Below are 16567 nucleotides of genomic sequence, written 5' to 3' on the forward strand. Positions count from 1 at the left end.
TATTTTCTTTATGTGGGAGTGGGTAGCTCATTGGTAAGGCACTGTACTACTAAATCCAAGGACCTGGGATGGAATACGGCTGGGGCAGATAATTATTTTCTGTTTCACTGTAGCCATTAGTCAGCCCTGAGGGTTCAACCTCAACCTCAAAAAGTGGATACCATTAATTGGGTATAAATTTGGTGGTTGAGACTGATTCTAACAAAATCACCTCCTTGCACTACCATTGGTCAAGTACCAACAGTACTTCCTTACAAAGTACTTGACCTCTGACCCTTCATGGGTTGTAGTTATACAGATTTAATGTTTTTTTTTTTTGTTTTTTTTTTTTTATATTTTCTTTACTCTGCTTGCATTATCTCATTTTACTTTCTTATTTTCATTATTTATACTTCATTTTGTCAACTTCCATGTTTTACAACCCAATGCCTTATATAGAGTCATTTTATTTTAGTATAAAACTAAAAAAATAAATTTTAGACAAGAATTAATTAATGGATAAAAATAATATTTGTAAAAATTAACTAAAATGATCCATTTTAAATTTCGGTAGTTTTAAACTTCAGTTCTGTAGTTTTGAGGGGAAGACTGTGGAGAGAGGGTTAGCAGAAAATACATCAGTTTTATAACTTCCCTATCTTTTATTAATTAGCCTTACAGGAAAATTTCAAAATATTGTCGGAATTTTTTTTGAAACAAAAATGAGAATGTTAGAGTTCAAACATAAGAAATTTGAAAACGTTTTAATTTTATTGTAAGAAGATAGTTGACTGTATGAAGAAGATTGTAGGAAGATAGTTCGTGTGCCGGTCAATAAAGGTACCAACCAAGGTTGCAAACCATTGTTTCTCCTCACTTAGCTGGGCTTCGTCAGAGCTGTCTTGTTGAAAAAGAAATAACAATTTGATTCTATCATCTCTTCTTCAATCAGACAGTCCTGGTTAACAATAAATAGATTTATTTTACGAATTTGATGCCTTTATTGACCGCCACCCAAACTATCATACGTTTTAATTTTATTTTAAACATTAACATTACGAATATCTGTTTAAACAAATGCAACAAAGTGAATTCGTAAAAAAAAAAAAAAAAAAAAAAAAAAATTATAACTTCAACAGGAACCAACTAGCTGAATAAGGAGAAATCAAAGAGTACTTAATAAAAATATATACAACTTAAAAAAAAAGCAATATACAGAACCAAAGAGACAAGTACTCGACCTGTCCACTAACGAATACATCAACACATCCAAGGAACCTTATACACATTTGGAGCCGTTCCAAACATGAGTATTAGATTCCACGAGGGAGGTACACCAGTTCCGAACCGGCAGTAACGCAGGCGGGGAGTTGGAAGGACGCCATTACAACGGAATTTGACGACATTTTCTTTAATGAAGGAGAGGTATTGGGTGCAACAGAAAGGACGGTTCATGAGATTCCACTAAAGCAGGAAAGAGTGACATAAGTTAAAGAACGACGATACCCACAAGCCTACGCTAGTAGGCGTCTCACAGAGCAAGAAGCACGTTACAGCTCCTTGGAAAGAGAATTACTGGGGATAGTATGGTCAATAGAGCATTTCCGACCCTACTTGTTCGGGAGAAGATTTAGGGGCCAGACGAACCACAGGCCCCTGCAATGGGTAGGAAAGCTAAAGGAATCGTCGGCCAAAATCACAAGGTGGAAAGAACTGTTGAGCCAGTACAACATGGACATCGTATAATTGCTGGCGAGCAGTAATAGTAAACGCAGTAGAAGATGACCAAGGGGAAACGTCTGCAGTTGGAAGGCAGTTTTTGAGGGAGTGGAATCCGTTAGAAGAAGAGCAATCGGCCTCACCAGAGCACCAGACTGAGGAGGAGACGCACGCAGAAGAAAGTTCAAGCGACGAAAAACCGACGGGATTATAGGAGCTTGCAGAGATTATCAACAACAAGAAGTATCAGATTATTTGAAAGACAGAAACCATGGGGCTGATGAAGATGGAACATAGCAACACAACCGGTGTCAAAAAGGACCAAATCTGTAGAGCGCTAAAAGAAGCATCCAATGCCAGTAAGATCCACCATTTATATGTTGGAAAAGCGACAGTATAGGAAAAGAACTAACTGCTATGGAGATTGGAAAAAATTGGTATAGATCGAACTTTTATTCGATGTATGTCGATGGTAGATACCCTGCGAAATCCAGAACATCAAAAGGAGGTAACCTTGGCGTAACATCAAGGAAAAACTAATCATCATGGGCTGAACGAGACTTTACAAGCATTGCGGCGCAAATACTTCTGGTGGGGCATGAAATGCACAATCCAGGAGATTCTTGGGAAATGCGAGGTGTGCCTTAGTACCCATTCCATGCAGCTCAAGAAGAGCCTCCTACCACAAATCGCACAGCTCAGCAACTTACATGTGGATTCTTTCACCTGGAAAGGCTATAAGAGGGTCACAGTAATCGATGTATTCAGTAAGGTGGCTATGGCACACCCAGTATAGGACAGATCAGCGGGGGTGGTTTTACGCTAGTAAGGACTACCTTCGGACATGGTTCCAATTATATGGTGTGCCCGACAGAATTTCTTCCGACAGTGGGAGAGAATTTGACAATGAATCATACATATATATATGCCTGACCTCCGTCCAGTTGAGAAAGCGAATCTATGATGTGTTGTGCAGACTGACTTCTTGAAGTAAAAGTATATAACGAAAGTGTGGTTCCTATGATATGATTATGGTAAGTGGTTTGGCCAAATGCATGCAATATACTGATAATAGAGCCTTTGCAGTGGTCTGATGTATGTACAATCCAGGATCAGTATTATGAAATAAGTTAGGATTTTCGCGTAAAATAGATCGCACACACACAAAACACATGCTTACACATTTTTATATGAATTAAAAACTGTTTTAATTAAAAATAAATCAATATGCATGTTGGGGCGAGGGGTATTTCGTATGTGAAAACCGACCTCTTCCCCAGAGGGTAATGTTCGCTGGTTCGAGATAAAATAAACAACAACAACAAAAAAAAACGGTAGATATGGGCATATCACAATAACATCACAAGTCTAGAGTTGGTTGACCAGGATGACCGCTAGCGAGCTGGTGAGAGAGAGGTTACCGGGCAACCCGACGACTCCAAAAAACTGTAGACTGAACAGTGGTGACTGCCGGTAAAGGTTCCAATAGCTCCAACAAACAAGAGTCATCAAACAATGGCGATGGAGCGTCTGTGAAGCAGTGCGTCTCTCTCAATGCTCACTAACATCGCTCCAGTGCTGCCTAAATCTTCACTGCCAACTGCCTCGTCCGCGGTTATGCTTGCCCCACTGCCTTCTGTATTGTTCCGCACGTGTTACACCTCCGCAATGTATTTATAAACGTAGAACCTCCTTATATCCCTTATTTTTATTTACAAAATTAAAATTACTTACAGTTAAAAAAAAAATAAAAAAATAAATAAATGGATAAACATAAACTTACAACTAACAAAATTAAAAGTCACTTGGAAAGTTGCTAAAAAAAAATAACCTAAATAGAAACCAAAATTTTGGGCTTTAACAATGCATATTAAATATTTAATTTACATATTAAAAAATTCCTTAAAAATTAAACCTTTTTTTATGCTTCAAAACCTTGTAAAGACATAAAATGTGATTTTCCATTTTTTTTATTGGTCTAAAAAAAAAAAATTCGCTCCTCCTCTCCCCTCCACCCAAGGTCTGTTCTACTTCCTCCGCCCCTCATGGCCAACAGTCGAACCCGATATATTGGTATTGATAATCGATACTTTGGTCGGGAGTGTAAGCCATTCTCTCAGCCACTCTTTAACCCTCTACAACATTAAATCTCTCTAAATCAGTTTCATTAAAGTGATGTCGGCAGCGTGGAAATATTTTACTAAAATAGATTCCAAATGTGTAGTTTGTCACTTGTGCGGAAAGTTGTATAAGACTAGCGGCAATACTACTAACTTGTCTTCACACTTGAAAAGGCGCCATCCTCACGAATATTGGGCCATGTTCACGAAGACATTGATGCCAGATATGAAATCTTCAGCTTCAGAAAGAATAAGCCCCAATATTTTAAAGGATTCTTTTGTATGCTACAGCTTGGATTCTCGCCATGTAAGTTTAATTTATAAATTTAAATATATTAGTGTATATTAGTAATATATAAAAGTGTTAATTTTGCTTTAATAGTGGTGAATCTAACAAATGACACAACTCTTAGTACAAGAGCCGCTATTTCACCCCAGTTATTGATTAATTTAATAAAAACTATGTATAATTTCTAGTCTAAATTGATAAGTCTGCCAAGTATAAGTAGGGAGAATAAAAAATGGGGACTGTTTCAAAACATTAAACTACATTTCATAAAAAAAAGTTCATAAAAAATGCGCTGAAAAATCAGAAGTTAGTGAATTTATTTTGAGAAGTTTACGTCTCAAAAACTGTTTGACGTACATAAGTCTATTAGCACTCAAGCTAAAGCTAGTTTAATGGACTATAAAGAAATTTATTACTTTTACCTTTGTAGGAATAGTAGTTTTCATGATATTTGCTAAAATAAATTGATTTATAGTTGTTTAGAAAATAAATTTGATTTATGAAAAACTTCATTTCAGAAACCATTGGGCGTACAGATGTCTGTCATCGCTCAAATTAAAGCTAGTTAAATTTACTATAAAATAGTTAATAATATTCATCTTTATAGGAGTAGTAGTTTTTATGATATTTGACAAAATAAACTCACAAAATGTTAATTTCTAGTTCTTCGTATAAAATTTTGGATTTTTTAAAAAATATATCTCTAGACCCATAAGACGGACATATGTCTGGCAAAATTCAAAATAAAGGAAATTTAACTTACTAAGAAGTAGCTTATTTCACGTATCTTCCTATATGAAGGGATAGTAGTTTTCACGATATTCACATATGAAGTAAACTTAAACTTTGAACATGAAATGTTGTTCGAACAACTACAAATCAATTTATTACAACAAATCTCATAAAAACTATTACTCTAGAGATAAATTACTTTATATTCCATGAAACTAGTTTGAGTGCTAATAAACATCTGATATCTCGTAAATATCGTTGAATCCAAACTCATCTCGAAGACCGAAGCCCAGGCTTCTACAGGACATCCTGTTATAAATTTTGTATTGATCTATTTCTATAATTAAAATTACTGCTATTTTATTTATTTTTCTCTTCGTATTTTTCTCAAATAAATTAATTTTTTCCCTCTATTAGAAGTCAATTATTTATTTTATTAAATCTATAAATGTCATTGTTTTTTCTATTTCTCTCTTCTTAAGAATTATTATTTTTTTCTATTTATTTTATTTTATTTTTTATCTATATAGATATTTTTTTATATTTCATCATTATTATTCACAATTTTTCAATATTTATAGCGTTGTAAATAGTTAGGGGTGCCTTTTGCACGAGACTGTACCCCCCTCCCATAATCAATTGTTAAACAAAACATAAAATCTTGCTCTTTTATTGACCGTGTAAGGCCTATAAACACTTTATAATTTACATGTTTTATAAACTCTCATAAGACCGATTTGGTAATAAACAGAAATACATAAATATATAAAAGGCGTTTGAAGATTTTTTTTCAAATACGCATTTAAGCTCTATCAGACTATTTCAATGAGAGAAAGCTCTTGCTGGTACTAATGATTATTCAATTGAACATCGATATATCGATTTTATTCAAAATCATCAGAGAAAAATGTGAAAATTCGATTGTATAAAGAGTTAAAAAACTTCCGGTGAGTCGATTTTATCAATAAAGTTGCTGTCACATTCCAGACATATAGAATCGAATCACAAACCTTGAATATGGAATTTCAGTTTCGTACGACTTTTACTTAATGAGATAATTTGATCACGCATACACACACATAATTTTATGAGACTTGGTTATCACGGCTCAGGAAAGCTCCAAACTTGTTTTTTTGTCGAATTTTTTTATGATGGCAGTGATTTCCCTTACTATAAATACCTTATATAGGTAAATGAAGGTAAAAACTACTAGCTATTCTCATTGCAGGTATATAATGTTATTTGACCTTACCCCCCAGCACACCCTTTTTCTTCACTCCCTACAATGGACTGTTGTATGGTGATGTGCTATCAATGATTATTTCTAGTTTTTTCAAACCATCCAGCTCCTCCCTACTGTGTTGAATCAATGCCTGCGGATACCGTCTTTCCTTCACGTATGTTATCCTCTCTTGTTTCAGCCGGATCTCATGAACGTTTTTTCCAGTTTCATGAACATCCCAGCGTTTCGCCTTCGTTAAAAAAAAATATCCGTATATTCCCGCACGATAGCATGTCTCCAATCTTCTGCTTGGTTTATGGCTCCTACTCGCACTCTCTCGTCTCTGAAAATTTCTTGGCAGCTAAATGTCTTCCCCCCTATTATAATGTTCCATTTACCCTCTTTGTTCCTGACCCTCGCGCCAAACCCTTCCTAACTGATCACACGCAATGATTGCCTGGAAATCTAGGGGCATATTCCCTACTAAGTGTTCCCTAATTCTAGTTCCGCAAGCCCCCCAATCACTCAACTCAATATCTGCCTCTCCCTCTACGCTATATGGACCACCCAAGGGGATCAATTGGCAATTACATACTTGGACACGGAATGGCCTCCCTCTACAACTCTGTCTCTCCAGCACCTCTCGACACCAATGGTGTTAGAGCTGCCAGTGTCCACCAAACATCTCACTCCTCTTGTTTGGATTATAGGCAGACCGCCATGTTTTCCTCGTACATTGAGACACGCTAGTGTGAGGTCACCCCTCTTCCGACACTCTCTTCAACTCTCCTCTCTACTCCCAACTCTCCTATCCACTCCTCTGTCCACCACTATTCCCTGATTCTCTGACTTTTTCCTCTGTATCCGAGAATTTGAACAATTCCATTGACTCACTCTCTGAAGCTACTGCCCTTTGTGAGTCACCCCTTCCCCTCAGGCTTTGGAGGTTCACCTCCATTGGCTCTGCCTGGTTTGACTCTCTCCTACGGTATACGTAATGGCACTGCCCAGCGATATGCCCTTCGGTTCCGCACTCGAAACACCTGGTGTGTGGGCACTGAGTAACTAGAAGTCATGTCCTTCCATATCCAGGGCACTTTCATTACTCGCGTCACCCGTTACTGTTTCTGGTCTTTACTTGACATGGTCTTCTGTCTCTGTTCGGCGTTTTCTTCCTAACGCTGTCCTTGTACTATTTTCTTCTTAAAAACAGATGAGTTGTTCTGGGCCGAGGGTATGTCATCCTAGTGCATCCTGGCTCTTCCGCATCCATTCGGGCCTCCTGTTCCCAGGAACTTGTGTATATTAGCTCCTGTGCACACTCTACGAAGGAGCGTTCTCTCGGCATTCCCTCCTTCTTCTCCTGTTCTTTTACCAACTGGACTTTTAGTTCATTCGATAGGAATTACATCCGATCCTGTACCTGGATTGTCTCCATCATCTAGCTGAGTTTATCGGCGATTCTGTTGCAGTGTGCCAGGAGTTTCGCGGCATAATGCCCATTAGACTGTCTAGGTTTCTTGGTCTCCCTTATCATCATAAATATGTCCTCTTCAGGGGCCTTAATCTCGCCTTAATCACGCTCCAGGGTATCTTCTCATCAGCTTGAATTTGATTGAGGATATGCATTTTCACTCTGCAGACGATAGCTGCCCTTAACGCCTTAGCATCCTCACTGTCGAGCAGGTTTTCGGCTGTCTTTGGATCTATTCGACTAATCAGTCGATCAACCCCTTTTAGGAAATGGCTTAACTCCCCTGTCTCCCCTGTAAAGACAGACTTTCAAGATCGGAAACTTTCTTTATTAAGTCCTGAGTGGTTGCCGCGCGGTCATTGATCCATTCTAGCGTCGTTAGCTGACAGTCTGTAACTTATATATAAGTAGATACACATATATATGGCACATTTCTCCCCCTACATCACCGGACTTAATCTCAATACGTATGACCCCATCGATGTGTGGAAACCTGATTAAGATACAAATACTACTCCTCATTTTTTTTTTAAGTAAATACAAACACGCGGTTTGATTACTATCCTTGACCTTCCAGGTTAAGTGATTCTATAAATTTAGTTCTTGTTTACAAGGGGAGGCTACGGACGTGGGAGCGCCCATTTCAATGATTTATTTGGGGATAAAAAATTACGTGGAAATTGTTTTCAAAGGGGCTCAAAAGACGCTGAAAACAAATCTGACTTGAATTTTTATAAAAACAATTGTTAGCCTATTTTACTAGAAGGAAGTTTCGGTTTTTGTAGTTTATAATACTTTTAAATTCATTTAGTACGATAAACTATGTTCCCTTCTTATTCTATCCGAAAAAAACAAAACAAATCGATTAGTATATAATAACCATTAAATACATCTAAACCAAAGCCTGGATGATATAAACAATTACTAAAATTATTTCAATTTTTTTTTCTTGGCGTCTAGGAGGCATTCACAAAAACCCTGGGAAAATTGTCTAATCTTTTCCAACCAAATATAAAAAAAAAAAATATTCAGTGAAAATGATGTCTATACTTCATATCAATAACAACTTTCTGTTGTTAAGGCGGTACCTTGTTATTTACCAGAAATGATGTTGTTCCCGAACTAAAATTAATTATATACAGAATAATATGTATATTTTAATAATTAATCTTTATAATTTTCTGTTTCAGGTTCAAATCTATGAAGATTTTAAACAAGGTCAACCTTCCCCAATGACTGATCTTTCCGAGCAGCAGCCCTCTTCTGCTCGGGAGTCAGTTGTCACTCCAGTGATGGAGTCAGTCGTCACATTAGCTCATAATCCTGAAAAGAGGAGGAAAGTTGAAGAAGTGCTGGAGCTGGACAAAGAACCCAAAGAACTCTTGTCATTGGCTTTCAAATACCTGACGAGCTGCGAAGGTACCACCGAAATCCGAGACAAGTTCAGCAACGTTGCCAACATTTGGGCCCAAAAGATGAGGGAATTGGATCCACAGCAAAGTCTATTCGCGGAGAAAGCCATCAACGATATTCTCTTCGAGGCCCGCATGTGCTCATTGAACAAATATTCTGTTAAAATAAATGAACCTGATAAAGAACAAAAGGTATTATACACTGGAACATCGGATGTTTGTGGATACACTACTGACGTATCGTATCCAACTGACGTATCGAGTTCCTTCAAATGAACTCTTATAGCCTAATTATATGTGCATGTTTTGTAAAAAAAAAAAATTTAGTTAATAAATAAAATTTGTTTTTACTTCAGACCACTTATGGATTATTCAATTTATTAAAAATTTGATTTTTAAATTTGTCATATCAATTTTTGGTTTAATATATTAAAAAAATAATTTTTCTAACTAATTAATTCCTTAATTAAAAACTAAAAGAAAAAAAAAAGGGCTAAAAAGATACAAAATGATACAATGATAAGAGTAAAAATACAAAGATAAGAATAAAAATAAGTAACAATGGCAAGAGTAAAATTTTTATAAAAATACGTATAAAATACAAGAGATGTACATAAAACAAAAACAATACGGGGAAGAAAAAAAAAATATAGAGATTAAATAAACGTCATGAAAAAATAAAAATTATACATAAATAAGTAATAATACAGATATAAAATGATAATAAATGAGCAAAGAACAAGTCAAGACAACATACATGTTCAAAGCAAACGGGTGAACAGTAGGCAATAATGAAGCGGAAATGTGGAGGAGTGGGGAGCTGGGTGGAATGGGAGTGGGGAGCACCACCACCAGCCGTTCAACGGTTATATTTCAATTTAAAATACGTCGCGTATACAGGAAGAAGTGATAAAGATATGACGAGAAAGATATAGAAATATGATAATAATAAATATAGGAATAAATAAGTAAAGTTAGAATGACACATATCGTTACTAATAATACGAGATAATACTGAAGAAAATAATACAATATAGGATATAATAACAATGATTGTAAAAGAAGTAACTAATAATATGTAAAAGTAAATTAAAAAAAAAATAACTAAGAAAAATAATTAAACAATGATAACTGTAGTATTTATATATCATGAAAATAATCTTTTATCTACACTGATAATAGTAATAGTAAAGATAACGGGAGTAACATGAAAAACAAAGTGAAATAAGGTAATTTAAAAATCGGAAGTGAAAGTTTACAAAATAAAATAAAAATATATATAAACGTACAAGGTGAGATGTTGAAAGAAGTACATAAAAAGATTAAAAATAAATAATAAAGTATAGAAATAAGTGAAAAAAAAAGTGATGGAATGTTAACAATATAGGTGATGCTAATGATAAGTTAAAAGAATTATCATCGTATCATTTTATCATTATCTCTTATCATTGTATCATTTTATATTTTTTTTAGCCCTGATGAAGCCCTACAAAGTGGGGCTAAACGTCGGAAAACAAATAGTTGTAAACTATTTTTGTTTCTCCTTTGACCACAACCCTGACAATCTTCCTATATATCAATTTTTATGGTCAACTATATATACACAATTAAAAAAATAAAGTAGTTCAAGGAAGCAACAAAAATAAAGAGAGGAGATAAAAATTAAATTTACTACCTTAGCAGACTAGGTTCTTGTTTTGCGAAAAAAAATATTATTTTAAGAAAAACTGTAGTTCGGGTACTATTTAACGTTATTATAGTTTGAGCTCTTTGTACAAGGGCTCAAAATTTACAACTTTCGTAAAGTTCATAGTTTTTTTAAATATTGAGCGAGGAATTAACAATTATACTTGTAATGTCAGAAATTGTAAGAGCTTTTCTTAGAAGCAGTGAAGTTTATTTTTTTTTTTTTTTGGAATTACTCTAAATAGTTTGTTTTTTTTAGCGAAGTATCACCATTCTCTTCAAATCACCATTTGCAGTTTTCTTTGGTCAAACAATAGTTAACAAGCTGAATTTCGAAATCCGTTGGCGAGGAGATGGACTATGTGTTGAAGCATCTCTTGGGGCTCCAAATTTTGCTTGGAAAAGTTTCATCATTATGGTTCTAGGCACAGAAAGTATTTTTTCGGGTTGCCAAGGAGCCTCTATTGTTTTTCTCAGGCTTTTATCAATTTTTTCCTTCTTATTTCTAATGAAGACGGCCATGGAGATCAGCCAAAAAATTTAAGCTACTAATTATTTTAATCTCCCACGTTTTCTGATAGTATTAATATATTCTTAGCTTATGATTATGAAGAGCTTTAAATTCTCTTCCATTATTATAAAATTTTTTATAGTTTCTAAAATATTGAGCATGGAATTAAAAGTCATACTTGTTATATTGAAAATTTTAAGGGTTTTCCTCGAATAAACTTAACTCTCGTTCATTTTGGAATTTTTATTTTCAAACAAATGTGGATTTTTAATATCAGCCAAAACCATCAAATAACATATAAAAAAATAGTAATAATAAAACAAAATAAAAATCATTTGATAGCAACGTTAAACCACCATTTATTTCTCAATCCATTAGTATAAAAATTATTATTTTAAAATTTTGTAAATTTTATTTTTTATTTCTGTTATATATTTTTTATATGTTATACTAAGTGCTAAGTGCTTTATTAATAAAATATTTTGCTGTTTTTAATTTAGTATAGAGGAATATTGAATGATTCGTAATTTGCATCCATTCGTAGATCCAGATTGTGCAGTTTTATAATCACAGTGAGAATTGATGAGTTTTTTATTTGTATGATGAGACCTTGCATGATTTTTCATATCTCCTCATAGAACATAAAAATATTCAATGTGAGACTTCTTATATTTAGTATAACTTATCATAGTGGACTGTCATAGGTCCAGAATGTACTGATTAAATATTAAAGTCAGAACATAGATGATGCTTCTGACCAGTAATTTTACATTTTGTGGTTTCTTTTTTTTTTTTTTTCCTGATATGATTTGAGATGAAGCACATTTAAAATCACAGAATGGGCATTGATGAAGCTTCTCACCTGTATGACAGAACATTATATGGTTTTGCAATGAATTTTATACTCAGTTTTAAACTCACGGCCTTCTTTGTGTCATTATTAGGAACTCTGTATGATACTTCTAGAATGTACAGATTTATAGTTGCATGTAAAAACTATTAAAATTATATCTTATTATATTTTTTTTTCTGGTTGTTTGATATATAATCAGAAGTTTGGTAACTTCCTTCACATTGGGACATTTACTGTAGCATTTTAGTTATAATACAAAATACAGATTATACATACTGACTGGTTTTGAAAATCAAATATCTCTTAATGATCAATCAACAATGTGGCAATTAAATAGTCTGGTTAAATAGTTGAACGAAATCATCTTTGAAAGATGAATAATTTGAGAAACCTTTCCTCTCCTATTTACACCTAATAATCTTAAACATTAGATCCTAAATAAAGCTTTAGAAAGAATTTATTTTATCGATTAATCCTTTTGTCTTCAAGTATAGTTAATAATTACGGTGAAAAGATTCTGACATAATGCAGTTTAATTATCACAACTAATAAGAACTCATTACAATAAATTTATACAAATAATTTTATCCCTTTGGAACAGAATAAATCCATATTTACTTGCATGTTTGTTGATATACGTCACGTATAGAATAAATTAAAATTTTTTTAATTAATACACTTCTATAATTTGATATGTACTTATTAATGCAGATAAAAGTAAAAAAGATTCTCTATCAAAACCACTGAAAGCGTAGACAAAATGTTATCACTTGGTAGAAAATGAGATAGGAATAGAACTAATTCCTTACTGTCTTTATATTAATTCTTCAGAATTAGTCCTATTATATTAAAACTCAAGTAGATTAAAGTATACTTATATTAATTATTATTTATCTATTAAGTATACATAGCTTAAACTGTCTTTATTTTGAAAAATAAAAAATAGTTCAATGTAATTGTGGTATTTTAACTTTGGATTTTAATTAATAAAACTCTTCTTTCTCAGATTCATCACACCTGTGGAAAAAAACAATCTTTTTTTTTTAATCAAAAAAGAATAATTTTAAAAATGGGTAAATATTCAAACATAAAGAAAGTATCCATATAAAATCTTAAAATAAATACATTTTTCTCTGGGTTGTATTGAATTTGGCTATCCCTGATCGTTGCTAAAGGATCAAATTTAAATATTTCCAAAATTCAAAAATTGTCGGTAGAAAATGATTTTTATTTGAGAGGGATATTGCTTTTAGGAATTTTTGCAACAAGTAAATAAAGGTTCTTTCAATGAACTTGTTCTCAAAAATATTTATTTTACAAATAAACTTACCAACAGCTTACTAATAACAAATATTTCCGTTTAGGAAAAATATCTAAGCAATTGCTTAAAAACAAAGTGCTCGGAATTGTATGATTGTTATAGTTATTACAGAATTGTATAATTGTTATAGTTATTATAGAATATAAAAGGTATCGTATAAAATGGTCATGTCAATTATTTATTAATTAGGTAAGTACATACTTTTATTTTTAAATTTAAACATAAATTTTATCATCTTTTTTTTCTCACCATCATATACATATCTATTTGTATACAATAATGTATTATAACTACTACTAGTGACAAGCAAACGAAATATATTGATATTTATCCTATAAATTGTAAATACCTTAATTGTAACATGTAACATCTATATAAGACATTGTAAATATATAAATGTATCATTTGAATTAATAAAGATTCCAATAAAATCTGTTTGTTCACTGAAATCTAACGTCTTACGCGTACATCTCGATGGCGTTTAGAAGTTCAGATACTTAAATATGTCAAAATGAGAAAATTTTAGTGTTAAATCTCGCTTCACAAGAAACACCTTCTTAGGAGGAAGGATGACAATTTACATAGTTCTTCAGCACATTCTAGTATTACATTTTTTGGAAGTGTACAGTGTCTTATATCTTTGCCTTCTCCGAATTTCTCCTCCTTCCTCTACCTTTTGTCCTTTCGTAGAACCGAGAGGGTAGTTGGTTACCCTCCGGGCTTACATACCCCTTCTTATGTTCAGGAATAGTACCCAGTAGAAGTTATCTTCCTGCAAAACCCAATTTTCGTATCAAGTCATTCAGACTCGCGGGTTTACGCTCAAACTTAGTGGCCGACCTAAAACACCCGTTCAAATTAGATCGAGCTATGAGATCTCAGCGGGTATAACTCAGAATTAATATGAGTTTAGGCATAGATAAATTTTAACTTAAATCAAAGTGATTTTTTTCCTGTGCGAAAACGTAATTTCATATTACGAAATCCGTAACGTAAAGATAGAGATTATAAAGTAAATGCAGCTTTACCAACTGTATGCTATGATTAGTCTTCCTTGACATTATTTCACTGTTGTATACAAATCAGCATGATATCCCTTATATTTCGAATGAATTAAAGAAAAGAATAAAACATATCTATTGCCAGAGTTCAGCGGTAAACAATTTTTTTGTATAGTGTAGTTGAAATGAATAATTAAATATGTAGTTTAGATGTAATTAAATTTTAACTATATCAATAAATCTTTAATGTAAATATTTTTCAATGTGTAAAGTTCAAAAAGTATTTAGACTTATAAATCTAATTCTAAAAATAAATATAAATATGAAACATATATTTGTTTTAAAAAATGTGGATTATAAAAGTTTACGATTTGTTATTTATTATTAGAAATGTCGGATTTAAGTAATTTTTTTTTTTAATTTGTACAAAGTCCGGGTCGAGGGTCTCATTTTCTGATGCTCCCCTTGCCGCGGACCCCGGAAGACCCCGAAGACGCCGCCACTGCAATGCCGTCTAAATTATCTATCGTGGCATGCAAGATAGAACCTGGACTGCCCCTACTACCACGCTACAGCCGAGGACATGCTGGCCAGCCTCCGAGAAAGAAAAACGTCTTTCTGACACTAGGTGATTTCATGGTTTTCACCACTTCATCCACCGTTGAACCTGCACCGGGAAACGGCTAGAAAACGTCACTGCGGCGGCGAAGATGTCACCAGATAAGCTATTATTGAGAAACATACCTATGAGACCCCAAGTTTATTCTGGTATCATATTATTATAAATAAATATTTCAAACTAACGAACTAACACGATCTGCCCCTCAAGGGAATTAATAGTTGAACTTAAGGGACAATATATGCGTGTCTCACATTTTCAACCACCCCTTTGTTCCGCACCAATCAAATACATTCGGGGTACCTCAAGTACGGCACGAGCAGGTCCCGATGTTAACAACCAACTATAAGAAAATAGTAGAAAGCTCATCGGACAAGTTGTGGTATTCCGCATTGACCAGTAACCCCCTGTGAGTTCATACATGTCGACTGGCCTATTACTTAATTTGTTCAAAAATTGTTTTTTCCTCAAAAGAACTCTATAAATAAATATTTAACATCTAAAGGAATAAATATATATGTAAAAAAAAAAATGTTTAGCAATGCTCAATAATTTTACCCAATAAACGGTTAAACCTTTCGTCATTGATGGCATTTTCCTGTCCATATTACAGAAACGTCCACAGCTACTAAAACCCTACTTACCATTGTTACTCAGGGATTTTTTGTCACCAAGGGCCGGTTGCACCATCAGAGTTTAAACTCCAATTTCTTAAATCTCCGGTAAAATAAATAATTATCCGTTGCCCAAGAAAAGTTAACCCTCAAATATGTTATTAAAATTTACCGATGAATCATAGCCAGTTAAAGATTCAATAAAATGGATCTGATCGAGATTTTTGTTTTGACTATTCAACAGACGGCAAAGACTTGAATGAATTAGTTACTCATTAAAAAAAAGAAGTATTTTTACAATGGTCGGAAGATGAATTTTTCCAGCGATTTCGACTGTGGAAAGTTGCTATTCCATGAATTTTAAATTTAATTTAACCCACAATTTCTAACATCGGTTATGAGAATTGCGGGGTTTGGAAGATAACTCAGTTTCAGGTAACCTTGGTAATATGGCTAACAAAACTGTAGACCAGAAATAGATCACTGAGTAACTGAAGTTTTACTAAACTCTTAGTTTTACCGATGATTGGTGCAACTGGCCCTAAACCGCCAACAGAATAGTCCTAGGCAGCCCGAAATATTGTCAAATTAAAAATTAAATGGAATAAATATAACTATAATTGAAATATTGTGTTGATAAATAAAAGCACTATTGCCACTAAATTCAACAAATACAACAGCATTCATATCAGGGTCTTGTTCTACTTATAACGTGAGCGCCATTGGAAAAAAAAAAATTACGATATTTCCTCCTGTTCTACTATTGAGGCTAAAATTATTGTCCAATTCAAGTATTGGGCGATATTACCCGAATTACTTAAAATGTACTGGTATCGCTGTATAGGGTGTTTTTTTAAAGCCCGATAGAACTTGAAATTGTAAAAAATAACACAAAAAATGAAATTGTAATCAAAAATTTTTTTTTATTCGAAAGATCAATACGTGACATTAACATTTGAAAATGATTTCGGGCATATGGGCACCGCGGCTGTTCTTGACGAAGCGCATTCTGGAC

At 33.5% G+C, this 16567-nt stretch overlaps 1 protein-coding gene across 2 annotated transcripts in view; it reads left to right on the top strand.

The window, feature by feature from the left end:
* Positions 1–9241, top strand: part of LOC106679921 (uncharacterized) — a 10455-nt gene extending 1214 nt beyond the window's left edge. The window contains exons 2-3 of one of the 2 annotated variants that reach the window (XM_067049203.1): positions 3923–4125; positions 8726–9241. In XM_067049203.1, the coding sequence (XP_066905304.1) occupies positions 4018–4125; positions 8726–9223 (606 nt within the window). In that variant the 5' untranslated portion in view covers positions 3923–4017 and the 3' untranslated portion in view covers positions 9224–9241. Of the gene's footprint in view, positions 1–3733; positions 4126–8725 lie in introns of those variants that run through there. The other variant, XM_014419320.2, reaches the window with a different exon arrangement.
* The last annotated feature ends 7326 nt before the right edge of the window (positions 9242–16567 follow it).

The sequence above is a fragment of the Halyomorpha halys genome, unplaced genomic scaffold (genome assembly GCF_000696795.3).
Source record: "Halyomorpha halys isolate HHAL.00 unplaced genomic scaffold, Hhal_1.1 Scaffold233.1, whole genome shotgun sequence".
NCBI lineage: Eukaryota > Metazoa > Arthropoda > Insecta > Hemiptera > Pentatomidae > Halyomorpha > Halyomorpha halys.